Source organism: Eucyclogobius newberryi, unplaced genomic scaffold (assembly GCF_026437365.1).
Source record: "Eucyclogobius newberryi isolate DKJ021-1_F unplaced genomic scaffold, fEucNew1.0.hap1 SCAF_69, whole genome shotgun sequence".
NCBI lineage: Eukaryota > Metazoa > Chordata > Actinopteri > Gobiiformes > Gobiidae > Eucyclogobius > Eucyclogobius newberryi.
Genome location: NW_027316378.1, coordinates 145,454 through 160,757, shown reverse-complemented (window position 1 = coordinate 160,757; position 15,304 = coordinate 145,454). Strand labels below are relative to the sequence as shown.

Below are 15,304 nucleotides of genomic sequence, written 5' to 3'. Positions count from 1 at the left end.
CACTTTAGAGCTCTCGGACTCGGTCACTTTAGAGCTCTGGGTCAGGTTAAATTTAGAGCTCTGGGTCTGGGTCACTTTAGAGCTCTAGATCTGGGTCAGGTTCACTTTAGAGCTCTGGGTCTCGGTCAATTTAGAGCTCCGGGTCAGGGTCAGGTTCACTTTAGAGCTCTGGGTCTGGGTCAGGTTCACTTCAGAGCTCTGGGTCTGGTTCACGTTAACTTCAGAGCTCTGGGTCTGGGTCAGGTTCACTTTAGAGCTCGGGGTCTGGGTAAGGTTAAATTTAGAGCTCTGGTCAGGTTCACTTTAGAGCTCTGGGTCTGGGTCACGTTAACTTCAGAGCTCTGGGTCTGGGTCAGGTTCACTTTAGAGCTTGGGGTCTGGGTCAGGTTCACTTTAGAGCTCTGGGTCTGGGTCAGGTTCACTTTAGAGCTTGGGGTCTGGGTCACGTTAACTTCAGAGCTCTGGGTCTGGGTCAGGTTCACTTTAGAGCCCTGGATCTGGGTCAGGTTCACTTTAGAGTTCTGGGTCTGGGTCAGGTTCACTTTAGAGCTCGGAGTCTGGGTAAGGTTCACTTTATGACTCTGGGTCAGGTTCACTTTAGAGCTCTGGGTCTGGGTCAGGTTCACTTTAGAGCTCTGGGTCTGTGTCAGGTTCACTTTAGAGCTCTGGTTCGGGGTCAGGTTCACTTCAGAGCTCTGGGTCTGGGTCAGGTTCACTTTAGAGCTCTGGGTCTGGGTCATGTTCACTTTAGAGCTCTGGTTAAGGGTCAGGTTCACTTTAGAACTCTGGATCTGGGTCAGGTTCACTTTAGACCTCTGGTTTGGGGTAAAGTTCACTTTAGAACTGGCTCTGGGTCAGGTTCACTTTAGAGCTCTGGGTCTGGGTCAGGTTCACTTTAGAGCTCTGAGTCTGGGTCAGGTTTACTTTAGAGCTCTGGGTCTGGGTAAGGTTCACTTTAGAGCTCTTGGTCTGGGTCAGGTTCACTTTAGAGCTCACCAGTCTGGGTCAGGATCACTTTAGAGCTCTGGGTCTGGGTCAATTTAGAGCTCTGGGTCTGGGTCAGGTTCACTTTAGAGCTCACGAGTCTGGGTCAGGGTCAATTTAGAGCTCTGGGTCAGGTTCACTTCAGAGCTCTGGGTCTGGGTCAGGTTCACTTTAGAGCTCTGGTTCGGGGTCAGGTTCACTTTAGAGCTCTGGGTCTGGGTCAGGTTCACTTTAGAGCTCACCAGTCTTGGTCAGGGTCACTTTAGAGCTCTGGGTCTGGGTAAGGTTCACTTTAGAGCTCTCGGTCTGGGTCAGGTTCACTTTAGAGCTCTGGGTCTGGGTCAGGTTCACTTTAGAGCTCTGGGTCTGGGTCACCTTAGAGCTCTGGGTCTGGGTCAGGTTCACTTTAGAGCTCTGGGTCTGGGTCAGGTGTACTTTAGAGCTCTGGGTCTGGGTCAGGTTCACTTCAGAGCTCTGGGTCTGGGTCAGGGTCACTTTAGAGCTCTGGGTCTGGGTCAGGGTCGCTTTAGAGTTATGGGTCTGGGTTAGGTTCACTTTAGAACTCTGGGTCTGGGTCACTTTAGAGCTCTGGGTCTGGGTCAGGTTCACTTTAGAGCGCTGGGTCTGGGTCACTTTAGAGCTCTGGGTCTGGGTCAGGGTCACTTTAGAGCTCTGGGTCTGGGTCACTTTAGAGCTCTGGGTCTGGGTCAGGTTCAAATTAGAGCTCTTGGTCTGGGTCAGGGTCACTTTAGAGCTCTTGGTCTGGGTCAGGTTCACTTTAGAGCTCTGGGTCTGGGTCACTTTAGAGCTCTGGGTCTGGGTCAGGTTCACTTTAGAGTTCTGGGTCTGGGTCAGGTTCACTTTAGAGCTCTGGGTCTGGGTCAAGTTCACTTTAGAGTTCTGGGTCTCGGTCAGGGTCACTTTAGAGCTCTAGATCTGGGTCAGGTTCACTTTAGAGCTCTGGGTCTCGGTCAGGTTCACTTTAGAGCTCTGGGTCTGGGTCAGGTTCACTTTAGAGCTCTGGATCTGGGTCAGGTTCACTATAGAGCTCTGGGTCTGGGTCAGGTTCACTTTAGAGCTCTGGATCTGGGTCAGGTTCACTTTAGAGCTCTGGGTCTGGGTAAGGTTCACTTTAGAGCTCTTGGTCTGGGTCAGGTTCACTTTAGAGCTCACCAGTCTGGGTCAGGATCACTTTAGAGCTCTGGGTCTGGGTCAATTTAGAGCTCTGGGTCTGGGTCAGGTTCACTTTAGAGCTCACGAGTCTGGGTCAGGGTCACTTTAGAGCTCTGGGTCTGGGTCAGGTTCACTTCAGAGCTCTGGGTCTGGGTCAGGTTCACTTTAGAGCTCTGGTTCGGGGTCAGGTTCACTTTAGAGCTCACCAGTCTGGGTCAGGGTCACTTTACAGCTCTGGGTCTGGGTAAGGTTCACTTTAGAGCTCTCGGTCTGGGTCAGGTTCACTTTAGAGCTCTGGGTTTGGGTCAGGTTCACTTTAGAGCTCTTGGGTCTGGGTCAGGTTCACTTTAGAGCTCTGGGTCTGGGTCACCTTAGAGCTCTGGGTCTGGGTCAGGTTCACTTTAGAGCTCTGGATCTGGGTCAGGTTCACTTTAGAGCTCTGGGTCTGGGTCAGGTTCACTTCAGAGCTCTGGGTCTGGGTAAGGTTCACTTTAGAGCTCTCGGTCTGGGTCAGGTTCACTTTAGAGCTCTGGGTTTGGGTCAGGTTCACTTTAGAGCTCTTGGGTCTGGGTCAGGTTCACTTTAGAGCTCTGGGTCACCTTAGAGCTCTGGGTCTGGGTCAGGTTCACTTTAGAGCTCTGGATCTGGGTCAGGTTCACTTTAGAGCTCTGGGTCTGGGTTAGGTTCACTTTAGAGCTCTGGGTCTGGGTCACTTTAGAGCTCTGGGTCTGGGTCAGGTTCACTTTAGAGCTCTGGGTCTGGGTCAGGTTCACTTTAGAGCTCTGGGTCTGGGTAAGGTTCACTTTAGAGCTCACCAGTCTGGGTCAGGTTCACTTTAGAGCTCACCAGTCTGGGTCAGGATCACTTTAGAGCTCTGGGTCTGGGTCAATTTAGAGCTCTGGGTCTGGGTCAGGTTCACTTTAGAGCTCACGAGTCTGGGTCAGGGTCACTTTAGAGCTCTGGGTCTGGGTCAGGTTCACTTCAGAGCTCTGGGTCTGGGTCAGGTTCACTTTAGAGCTCTGGTTCGGGGTCAGGTTAACTTTAGAGCTCTGGGTCTTGGTCAGTTTCACTTTAGAGCTCACCAGTCTGGGTCAGGGTCACTTTACAGCTCTGGGTCTGGGTAAGGTTCACTTTAGAGCTCTCGGTCTGGGTCAGGTTCACTTTAGAGCTCAGGGTTTGGGTCAGGTTCACTTTAGAGCTCTTGGGTCTGGGTCAGGTTCACTTTAGAGCTCTGGGTCTGGGTCACCTTAGAGCTCTGGGTCTGGGTCAGGTTCACTTTAGAGCTCTGGATCTGGGTCAGGTTCACTTTAGAGCTCTGGGTCTGGGTCAGGTTCACTTCAGAGCTCTGGGTCTGGGTAAGGTTCACTTTAGAGCTCTCGGTCTGGGTCAGGTTCACTTTAGAGCTCTGGGTTTGGGTCAGGTTCACTTTAGAGCTCTTGGGTCTGGGTCAGGTTCACTTTAGAGCTCTGGGTCACCTTAGAGCTCTGGGTCTGGGTCAGGTTCACTTTAGAGCTCTGGATCTGGGTCAGGTTCACTTTAGCGCTCTGGGTCTGGGTCAGGTTCACTTCAGAGCTCTGGGTCTGGGTCAGGGTCACTTTAGAGCTCTGGGTCTGGGTCAGGGTCACTTTAGAGCTCTGGGTCTGGGTTAGGTTCACTTTAGAGCTCTGGGTCTGGGTCACTTTAGAGCTCTGGGTCTGGGTCAGGTTCACTTTAGAGCTCACCAGTCTGGGTCAGGTTCACTTTAGAGCTCTGGGTCTGGGTCACCTTAGAGCTCTGGGTCTGGGTCAGGTTCAAATTAGAGCTCTTGGTCTGGGTCAGGGTCACTTTAGAGCTCTTCGTCAGGTTCACTTTAGAGCTCTGTGTCTGGCTCAGGTTCACTTTAGAGCTCACCAGTCTGGGTCAGGTTCACTTTAGAGCTCTGGGTCTGGGTAACTTTAGAGCTCTGGGTCTGGGTCTGGGTCAGGGTCACTTTAGAGCTTTGGGTCTGGGTCAGGTTCACTTTAGAGTTCTGGGTCTCGGTCAGGGTCACTTTAGAGCTCTAGATCTGGGTCAGGTTCACGTTAGAGCTCTGGCTCTCGGTCACTTTAGAGCTCTGGGTCAGGGTCAGGTTCACTTTAGAGCTCTGGGTCTGGGTCAGGTTCAATTTAGAGCTCTGGGTCTGGGTCAGGTTCACTTTAGAGCTCCCGGTCTGGGTCAAGTTCACTTTAGAGCTCTGGGTCTGGGTCAGGTTCACTTTAGAGCTCTGGGTCTGGGTAAGGTTCACTTTAGAGCTCTCGGTCTGGGTCAGGTTCACTTTAGAGCTCTGGGTCTGGGTCAGGTTCACTTTAGAGCTCTGGGTCAGGGTCAGGTTCACTTTAGAGCTCTGGGTCTGGGTAAGGTTCACTTTAGAGCTCTTGGTCTGGGTCAGGTTCACTTTAGAGCTCACCAGTCTGGGTCAGGATCACTTTAGAGCTCTGGGTCTGGGTCAATTTAGAGCTCTGGGTCTGGGTCAGGTTCACTTTAGAGCTCTGGTTCGGGGTCAGGTTCACTTTAGAGCTCTGGGTCTGGGTCAGGTTCACTTTAGAGCTCACCAGTCTGGGTCAGGTTCACTTTAGAACTCTGGGTCTGGGTAAGGTTCACTTTAGAGCTCTCGGTCTTGGTCAGGTTCACTTTAGAGCTCTGGGTCTGGGTCAGGTTCACTTTAGAACTCTGGGTCTGGGTCACTTTAGAGCTCTGGGTCTGGGTCAGGTTCACTTTAGAGCTCTGGGTCTGGGTCACTTTAGAGCTCTGGGTCTGGGTCAGGTTCAAATTAGAGCTCTTGGTCTGGGTCAGGGTCACTTTAGATCTCTGGGTCAGGTTCACTTTAGAGCTTTGTGTCTGGGTCAGGTTCACTTTAGAGTTCTGGGTCTGGGTCAGGTTCACTTTAGAGCTCTGGGTCTCGGTCACTTTAGAGCTCTGGGTCTGGGTCAGGTTCACTTTAGAGCTCTGGGTCTGGGTCAGGTTCACTTTAGAGTTCTGGATCTGGGTCAGGTTCACTTTAGAGCTCCCGGTCTGGGTCAGGTTCACTTTAGAGCTCTGGGTCTGGGTCAGGTTCACTTTAGAGCTCTGGGTCTGGGTAAGGTTCACTTTAGAGCTCTCTGTCTGGGTCAGGTTCACTTTAGAGCGCTGGGTCTGGGTCAGGTTCACTTTAGAGCTCTGGGTCTGGGTAAGGTTCACTTTAGAGCTCTCTGTCTGGGTCAGGTTCACTTTAGAGCGCTGGGTCTGGGTCAGGTTCACTTTAGAGCTCTGGGTCGGGGTCAGGTTCACTTTAGAGCTCTGGGTCAGGGTCAGGTTCACTTTAGAGCTCTGGGTCTGGGTCAGGTTCACTTTAGAGCTCACCAGTCTGGGTCTGGGTCACTTTAGAGCTCACCAGTCTGCGTATCTCCTTCTCGCTCTCCCTCCGGGTGCGCTGCAGTTCCTCCTGGTGCCTGTAGTGGGCGCTCCGCAGCTCGTTAGACCGGGCCTGGACGTTCTCTTGGGCAGAACTCAGCGCGTCGTCTGAGCTTCGTTTGGATCCACGAAGCTCCAGAACGTCCTGCTGAAGACGTGTCCTCTCCACGTCCCAGGAGCGACGTGTCTCCTCCAGCTCCGCCAGGACAGAAGACCGAACCTGAGGGACAAGAAGAACTCCATCACAACCATAGTTACATCTTGTTCTTTTCAACAAATGTGGGTTCATGCATGGGGGCGGGGCCATGGGGGGCGGGGCCATGGGGGGCGGGGCCATGGGGGGCGGGGCCATGGGGGGCGGGGCCATCGCTGTGTTCAAGAACAAAATCATCAAAACAAGATTTTCACACAAAAACATGATGAATATTTAGTGCAGGATTCAGAGGCTTCAGGTCTCACCTCTCTATATTATATCATATTATATTATATTATATTATATTATATTATATTATATTATATTATATTATAGTAGTTATAGAAAAGGACAAGGGAAATGACCCCAGAGGCTGACCTTTGGGACCTTTTGGGGCCAGAATGGTGACAGGTCTTAGCACTTGCAGCACCTGCAGCACCTGCAGCACCTGCAGCACCTGCAGCAGCACCTGCAGCACCTGCAGCACCTGCAGCACCTGCAGCAGCACCTGCAGCACCTGCAGCACCTGCAGCACCTGCAGCAGCACCTGCAGCAGCACCTGCAGCAGCACCTGCAGCAGCACCTGCAGCAGCACCTGCAGCAGCACCTGCAGCACCTGCAGCACCTGCAGCAGCACCTGCAGCACCTGCAGCAGCACCTGCAGCAGCACCTGCAGCACCTGCAGCACCTGCAGCAGCACCTGCAGCAGCACCTGCAGCAGCACCTGCAGCAGCACCTGCAGCAGCACCTGCAGCAGCACCTGCAGCACCTGCAGCACCTGCAGCACCTGCAGCAGCACCTGCAGCAGCACCTGCAGCAGCACCTGCAGCACCTGCAGCACCTGCAGCAGCACCTGCAGCACCTGCAGCAGCACCTGCAGCACCTGCAGCACCTGCAGCAGCACCTGCAGCACCTGCAGCAGCACCTGCAGCAGCACCTGCAGCATTAATCATGTGAGTCTGATGTGTGTTTTGACCTCCGCTGAACCCCTGAGGTTCAATCGAACCCAGGTTAAGAACCACTATATTATTATCACATTATTATCACACTGTCACAATATTATCACATTATTACTACATTATTATCAGATTATTATCACATTGTCACATTATTATCAGATTATTATTACATTATAATCACATTATTATCAAATTATCACATTATTATCACATTATTACTACATTATTATCACATTATTATCACATTATCACATTATTACTACATTATAATCACATTATTATCTCATTATCAAATTATTATCACATTATTACTACATTATTATCACATTATTATCACATTATCACATTATTATCACATTATTACTACATTATTATCACATTATTATCACATTATCACATTATTACTACATTATAATCACATTATTATCTCATTATCACATTATTATCACATTATTACTACATTATTATCACATTATTATCACATTATCACATTATTATCACATTATTACTACATTATTATCACATTATTATCACATTATCACATTATTACTACATTATAATCACATTATTATCTCATTATCACATTATTATCACATTATTACTACATTATTATCACATTATTATCACATTATCACATTATTATCACATTATTACTACATTATTATCACATTATTATCACATTATCACATTATTACTACATTATAATCACATTATTATCTCATTATCACATTATTATCACATTATTACTACATTATTATCACATTATTATCACATTATCACATTATTATCACATTATTACTACATTATTATCACATTATTATCACATTATCACATTATTACTACATTATAATCACATTATTATCTCATTATCACATTATTATCACATTATTACTACATTATTATCACATTATTATCACATTATCACATTATTATCACATTATTACTACATTATTATCACATTATTATCACATTATCACATTATTATCACATCATTACTACATTATTATCACATTATTATCACATCATTACCACATTATTATCACATTATTAAATTGGTGCCATTATTGAACTCATGATTGACAGATGAACATGACGTTTGTGGAGCTAATACCAAAGTGAGAATGACAAGGACAAACATTTGTGGAGTTAGATTTAGTAAATATCTTATATGTTATATCTAACGCTCACATGGTTAGACAGGCCCCGCCTCCACATGGTTACACAGGCCCCGCCTCCACATGGTTAGACAGGCCCCGCCTCCATCTGAGTTATGACATCATCACACACAAATGTGAAAGCAACTGCATGAGAAATGTACTTCTGGAATCAAGCGATGGGAGGTCACTGTTCAGCTCCGTATAGTGGTACCAGTTGTAGAAGTAGTAGTAGTAATAGTACTAGTAGTACCAGTAGTAATACCAGTAGTAATACCAGTAGTACCAGTAGTACCCGTAGTAGTAGCTTTGTACTCGTACCTTGTCAGTAGAGCCCTGCTGGAGGCTGGACACGAGCGAGTTCAGTCGGTGGATCTCCTGGTCCTTGATTTTGATGACTCTCATCAGCTCCATCTCGTGTTGCCGTAGCAACTGCTCCCTGACTCCGCCCACTTCACGCATCTTCTCCTCGTGGAGTTTGGACCTGAGCGCGCTGAGCGCGGCGGTCGAGCGGTGATGCTCGGCTTTCAGCTCCTGCGTTTTCTCACGCTCCAGTCTGCTGACCTGAAACCACCAGAGGGGTAAGGCAGGGGTGTGCTCGGTCCCCCTGTATGTGTGTTCAGAGGGGTAAGGCAGGGGTGTGCTCGGTCCCTCTGTATGTGTGTTCAGAGGGGTAAGGCAGGGGTGTGCTCGGTCCCTCTGTATGTGTGTTCAGAGGGGTAAGGCAGGGGTGTGCTCGGTCCCTCTGTATGTGTGTTCAGAGGGGTAAGGCAGGGGTGTGCTCGGTCCCCCTGTATGTGTGTTCAGAGGGGTAAGGCAGGGGTGTGTTCGGTCCCCCTGTATGTGTGTTCAGAGGGGTAAGGCAGGGGTGTGCTCGGTCCCTCTGTATGTGTGTTCAGAGGGGTAAACAGGGGTGTGCTCGGTCCCCCTGTATGTGTGTTCAGAGGGGTAAGGCAGGGGTGTGCTCGGTCCCCCTGTATGTGTGTTCAAAGGGGTAAGGCAGGGGTGTGCTCGATCCCCCTGTATGTGTGTTCAGAGGGGTAAGGCAGGGGTGTGCTCGGTCCCTCTGTATGTGTGTTCAGAGGGGTAAGGCAGGGGTGTGCTCGGTCCCTCTGTATGTGTGTTCAGAGGGGTAAGGCAGGGGTGTGCTCGGTCCCCCTGTATGTGTGTTCAGAGGGGTAAGGCAGGGGTGTGCTCGGTCCCCCTGTATGTGTGTTCAGAGGGGTAAGGCAGGGGTGTGCTCGGTCCCCCTGTATGTGCGTTCAGAGGGGTAAGGCAGGGGTGTGCTCGGTCCCTCTGTATGTGCGTTCAGAGGGGTAAGGCAGGGGTGTGCTCGGTCCCCCTGTATGTGCGTTCAGAGGGGTAAGGCAGGGGTGTGCTCGGTCCCCCTGTATGTGTGTTCAGAGGGGTAAGGCAGGGGTGTGCTCGGTCCCCCTGTATGTGTGTTCAGAGGGGTAAGGCAGGGGTGTGCTTGGTCCCTCTGTATGTGTGTTCAGAGGGGTAAGGCAGGGGTGTGCTTGGTCCCTCTGTATGTGTGTTCAGAGGGGTAAGGCAGGGGTGTGCTTGGTCCCTCTGTAAGTGTGTTCAGAGGGGTAAGGCAGGGGTGTACTCGATCCCCCTGTATGTGTGTTCAGAGGGGTAAGGCAGGGGTGTGCTCGGTCCCTCAAACTCACAACCCTTCGGCCGGCTGCACCTGGAGCCTGGCACATGTGCTGCCGCCTTAACCACTCCACCACCTGGCGGCACTGAGCTAATATATTAGACAATCTGAAACAACTTTCAACTGATGGTGAGACAGAACATCTGCTGCAGATAATGTTCTATTATATTTGACCTATTTAAATGGCTGTTAGAGTATCTCTAAATATATATATATTTATATATATATGGTACAGTAGTTTTAGATAGATATTTATAGTCGTTTCGGCAGCAGTAGTAGTATTTGCAGTTCTATTTGTAGTAGTAGAAGTATATTTCGTACCTTGGTCTTTTCCTGCTGGAGCTCGATTTGAATCTCCGTGAGTTTGGATCGTAGCTCCTCATTTGCCGCCTGCAGCGTCGCCATGGTGTCAACTTTGCCCCGCCCCCCATTGCCTTTTTTGGCCATGATCCTGACGTGACAGTTGTCAATCAAATACGGCCCCGCCCCCTGAGCCGGGACTCGACTTCCTGTAAAAGAAAACACAAAGACATCAAACAAACAACAACATCACACTAAAGTGTAAAGAGTCTGAACCAGAGTCTGAACCAGGACCAGGACCAGGACCAGGACCAGAGTCTGAACCAGGACCAGAGTCTGAACCAGGACCAGAGTCTGAACCAGAGTCTGAACCAGGACCAGGACCAGAGTCTGAACCAGGACCAGAGTCTGAACCAGGACCAGAGTCTGAACCAGAGTCTGAACCAGGACCAGGACCAGAGTCTGAACCAGGACCAGAGTCTGAACCAGGACCTGAGTCTGAACCAGAACCAGAGTCTGAACCAGGACCAGAGTCTGGACCAGGACCAGGACCAGAGTCTGAACCAGAACCAGAGTCTGAACCAGGACCAGAGTCTGGACCAGGACCAGGACCAGAGTCTGAACCAGGACCAGAGTCTGAACCAGAGTCTGAACCAGGACCAGGACCAGAGTCTGAACCAGGACCAGAGTCTGAACCAGGACCTGAGTCTGAACCAGAACCAGAGTCTGAACCAGGACCAGAGTCTGGACCAGGACCAGGACCAGAGTCTGAACCAGGACCAGAGTCTGAACCAGAGTCTGAACCAGGACCAGGACCAGAGTCTGAACCAGGACCAGAGTCTGAACCAGGACCTGAGTCTGAACCAGAACCAGAGTCTGAACCAGGACCAGAGTCTGGACCAGGACCAGGACCAGAGTCTGAACCAGGACCAGAGTCTGAACCAGGACCTGAGTCTGAACCAGAACCAGAGTCTGAACCAGGACCAGAGTCTGAACCAGGACCAGAGTCTGGACCAGGACCAGAGTCTGAACCAGAGTCTGAACCAGGACCAGGACCAGAGTCTGAACCAGGACCAGAGTCTGAACCAGAGTCTGAACCAGGACCAGGACCAGAGTCTGAACCAGGACCAGAGTCTGAACCAGGACCTGAGTCTGAACCAGAACCAGAGTCTGAACCAGGACCAGAGTCTGGACCAGGACCAGGACCAGAGTCTGAACCAGAGTCTGAACCAGGACCAGAGTCTGAACCAGGACTAGAGTCTGAACCAGGACCAGAGTCTGAACCAGGACCAGAGTCTGAACCAGAGTCTGAACCAGGACCAGGACCAGAGTCTGAACCAGGACCAGAGTCTGAACCAGGACCTGAGTCTGAACCAGAACCAGAGTCTGAACCAGGACCAGAGTCTGGACCAGGACCAGGACCAGAGTCTGAACCAGGACCAGAGTCTGAACCAGAGTCTGAACCAGGACCAGGACCAGAGTCTGAACCAGGACCAGAGTCTGAACCAGGACCTGAGTCTGAACCAGAACCAGAGTCTGAACCAGGACCAGAGTCTGGACCAGGACCAGGACCAGAGTCTGAACCAGGACCAGAGTCTGAACCAGGACCTGAGTCTGAACCAGAACCAGAGTCTGAACCAGGACCAGAGTCTGAACCAGGACCAGAGTCTGAACCAGGACCAGAGTCTGAACCAGAGTCTGAACCAGGACCAGGACCAGAGTCTGAACCAGGACCAGAGTCTGAACCAGGACCAGAGTCTGAACCAGAGTCTGAACCAGGACCAGGACCAGAGTCTGAACCAGGACCAGAGTCTGAACCAGGACCTGAGTCTGAACCAGAACCAGAGTCTGAACCAGGACCAGAGTCTGGACCAGGACCAGGACCAGAGTCTGAACCAGAACCAGAGTCTGAACCAGGACCAGAGTCTGGACCAGGACCAGGACCAGAGTCTGAACCAGGACCAGAGTCTGAACCAGAGTCTGAACCAGGACCAGGACCAGAGTCTGAACCAGGACCAGAGTCTGAACCAGGACCTGAGTCTGAACCAGAACCAGAGTCTGAACCAGGACCAGAGTCTGGACCAGGACCAGGACCAGAGTCTGAACCAGGACCAGAGTCTGAACCAGAGTCTGAACCAGGACCAGGACCAGAGTCTGAACCAGGACCAGAGTCTGAACCAGGACCTGAGTCTGAACCAGAACCAGAGTCTGAACCAGGACCAGAGTCTGGACCAGGACCAGGACCAGAGTCTGAACCAGGACCAGAGTCTGAACCAGGACCTGAGTCTGAACCAGAACCAGAGTCTGAACCAGGACCAGAGTCTGAACCAGGACCAGAGTCTGGACCAGGACCAGAGTCTGAACCAGAGTCTGAACCAGGACCAGGACCAGAGTCTGAACCAGGACCAGAGTCTGAACCAGAGTCTGAACCAGGACCAGGACCAGAGTCTGAACCAGGACCAGAGTCTGAACCAGGACCTGAGTCTGAACCAGAACCAGAGTCTGAACCAGGACCAGAGTCTGGACCAGGACCAGGACCAGAGTCTGAACCAGAGTCTGAACCAGGACCAGAGTCTGAACCAGGACTAGAGTCTGAACCAGGACCAGAGTCTGAACCAGGACCAGAGTCTGAACCAGAGTCTGAACCAGGACCAGGACCAGAGTCTGAACCAGGACCAGAGTCTGAACCAGGACCTGAGTCTGAACCAGAACCAGAGTCTGAACCAGGACCAGAGTCTGGACCAGGACCAGGACCAGAGTCTGAACCAGGACCAGAGTCTGAACCAGAGTCTGAACCAGGACCAGGACCAGAGTCTGAACCAGGACCAGAGTCTGAACCAGAGTCTGAACCAGGACCAGGACCAGAGTCTGAACCAGGACCAGAGTCTGAACCAGGACCAGAGTCTGAACCAGAGTCTGAACCAGGACCAGGACCAGAGTCTGAACCAGGACCAGAGTCTGAAACAGGACCTGAGTCTGAACCAGAACCAGAGTCTGAACCAGGACCAGAGTCTGAACCAGAGTCTGAACCAGGACCAGGACCAGAGTCTGAACCAGGACCAGAGTCTGAACCAGGACCTGAGTCTGAACCAGAACCAGAGTCTGAACCAGGACCAGAGTCTGGACCAGGACCAGGACCAGAGTCTGAACCAGGACCAGAGTCTGAACCAGAGTCTGAACCAGGACCAGGACCAGAGTCTGAACCAGGACCAGAGTCTGAACCAGAGTCTGAACCAGGACCAGGACCAGAGTCTGAACCAGGACCAGAGTCTGAACCAGGACCAGAGTCTGAACCAGAGTCTGAACCAGGACCAGGACCAGAGTCTGAACCAGGACCTGAGTCTGAACCAGAACCAGAGTCTGAACCAGGACCAGAGTCTGGACCAGGACCAGGACCAGAGTCTGAACCAGAGTCTGAACCAGGACCAGAGTCTGAACCAGGACTAGAGTCTGAACCAGGACCAGAGTCTGAACCAGGACCAGAGTCTGAACCAGAGTCTGAACCAGGACCAGGACCAGAGTCTGAACCAGGACCAGAGTCTGAACCAGGACCTGAGTCTGAACCAGAACCAGAGTCTGAACCAGGACCAGAGTCTGGACCAGGACCAGGACCAGAGTCTGAACCAGAGTCTGAACCAGGACCAGAGTCTGAACCAGGACTAGAGTCTGAACCAGGACCAGAGTCTGAACCAGGACCAGAGTCTGAACCAGAGTCTGAACCAGGACCAGGACCAGAGTCTGAACCAGGACCAGAGTCTGAACCAGGACCTGAGTCTGAACCAGAACCAGAGTCTGAACCAGGACCAGAGTCTGGACCAGGACCAGGACCAGAGTCTGAACCAGAGTCTGAACCAGGACCAGAGTCTGAACCAGGACCAGAGTCTGAACCAGAGTCTGAACCAGGACCAGGACCAGAGTCTGAACCAGGACCAGAGTCTGAACCAGGACCTGAGTCTGAACCAGAACCAGAGTCTGAACCAGGACCAGAGTCTGGACCAGGACCAGGACCAGAGTCTGAACCAGAGTCTGAACCAGGACCAGAGTCTGAACCAGGACCAGAGTCTGAACCAGGACCAGAGTCTGAACCAGAGTCTGAACCAGGACTAGAGTCTGAACCAGGACCAGAGTCTGAACCAGAACCAGAGTCTGAACCAGAACTAGATCGGGACCAAACTCGACTCAAACCCCTCACAGGCTTTTACATACTAGTGACATCATTAGTCGCACATGTTAAAGTACACACCACAAAGTACACACCACAAAGTACACACCACAAAGTACATACCACAAAGTACACACCACAAAGTACATACCACAAAGTACACACCACAAAGTACACACCACAAAGTACACACCACAAAGTACACACCACAAAGTACACACCACAAAGTACACACCACAAAGTACACACCACAAAGTACACACCACAAAGTACACACCACAAAGTACATACCACAAAGTACACATCACAAAGAAGGCAAGGCAAGGCAAGTTTATTTGTAGAGCACATTTCATACACATGGCAATTCAAAGAGCTTCGAACAAGAACACATCACAAAGTACACACCACAAAGTACATACCACAAAGTACACACCACAAAGAACACATCACAAAGTACACACCACAAAGTACACACCACAAAGTACATACCACAAAGTACACACCACAAAGAACACATCACAAAGTACACACCACAAAGTACATACCACAAAGTACACACCACAAAGTACACACCACAAAGTACACACCACAAAGTACACACCACAAAGTACACACCACAAAGTAAACAAAAGTAAACAAAGTTTAGAGGTTTTTGAACCTACATTTGCTCTATATTCATGTGTAATTATAATAATAATCATAAATCACAAAGGTAAACGTAAGAGTATTCAAGGAAAGGATCATGTAGTAGTACATTTCACAGCCCTGAGCCTAAACTAAAAGAAGCTCAAATTATGTGATCACAAACTAAATGTGAGGAGCAGAATCTGTTTAAAAAGTGAAGTTTAAGATTTGGGTAACAATAATAAACTTATACTTCATGTTTATGAAGATGACACGAGGAGGAAAGTTACTGGAACAGACTGAAGTTCAGCTTTACTCACAGTGTGTGCTGGACTCTGGGCTCCTCCATGTTCTCACACATTCCTCGGGGGTTCCTCGGGGTTCTTCAGTGCAGTCTCATGTCTTTGCTTCTCTTATATGAGTCTGTGGCCCTCTCTCTCTCACACACAGAGAAATGAATGGTTAGCTGCTGCGTTAGCCTCTGAGCTTCTCCTCTGCAGTGAGGAAGGAAACGAGGAGACGAGGGAGTGAGGAGCCAAGGAGAGGAGGAGACAGGAGCTAGGAGATGAGGAGGCAGGAGGTGAGGCGATCGGTGCTAGGACACAGGAGACGAGGAGCAAGGAAAGGAGACGAGGAGCACAGTAGCATCCTTCTGCCTCCTCCGTCTCCCAGCATCCTCTGCTGCAT

The 15,304-nt window shown here is 50.6% G+C and overlaps 1 protein-coding gene across 1 annotated transcript in view; it reads right to left on the bottom strand.

Annotated features, from left to right (window-relative positions):
* jakmip3 (Janus kinase and microtubule interacting protein 3) overlaps positions 1–15,304 on the bottom strand; it is a 71,853-nt gene extending 56,549 nt beyond the window's left edge. Inside the window, exons 1-4 of the mRNA XM_072434354.1 lie at positions 14,938–15,304; positions 9,853–10,040; positions 8,193–8,435; positions 5,546–5,785 (exon numbers count right to left, since the gene is read on the bottom strand). Coding sequence (XP_072290455.1) covers positions 5,546–5,785; positions 8,193–8,435; positions 9,853–9,978 — 609 coding nt within the window. The 5' untranslated portion in view covers positions 9,979–10,040; positions 14,938–15,304. The remainder of the gene's footprint in view (positions 1–5,545; positions 5,786–8,192; positions 8,436–9,852; positions 10,041–14,937) is intronic.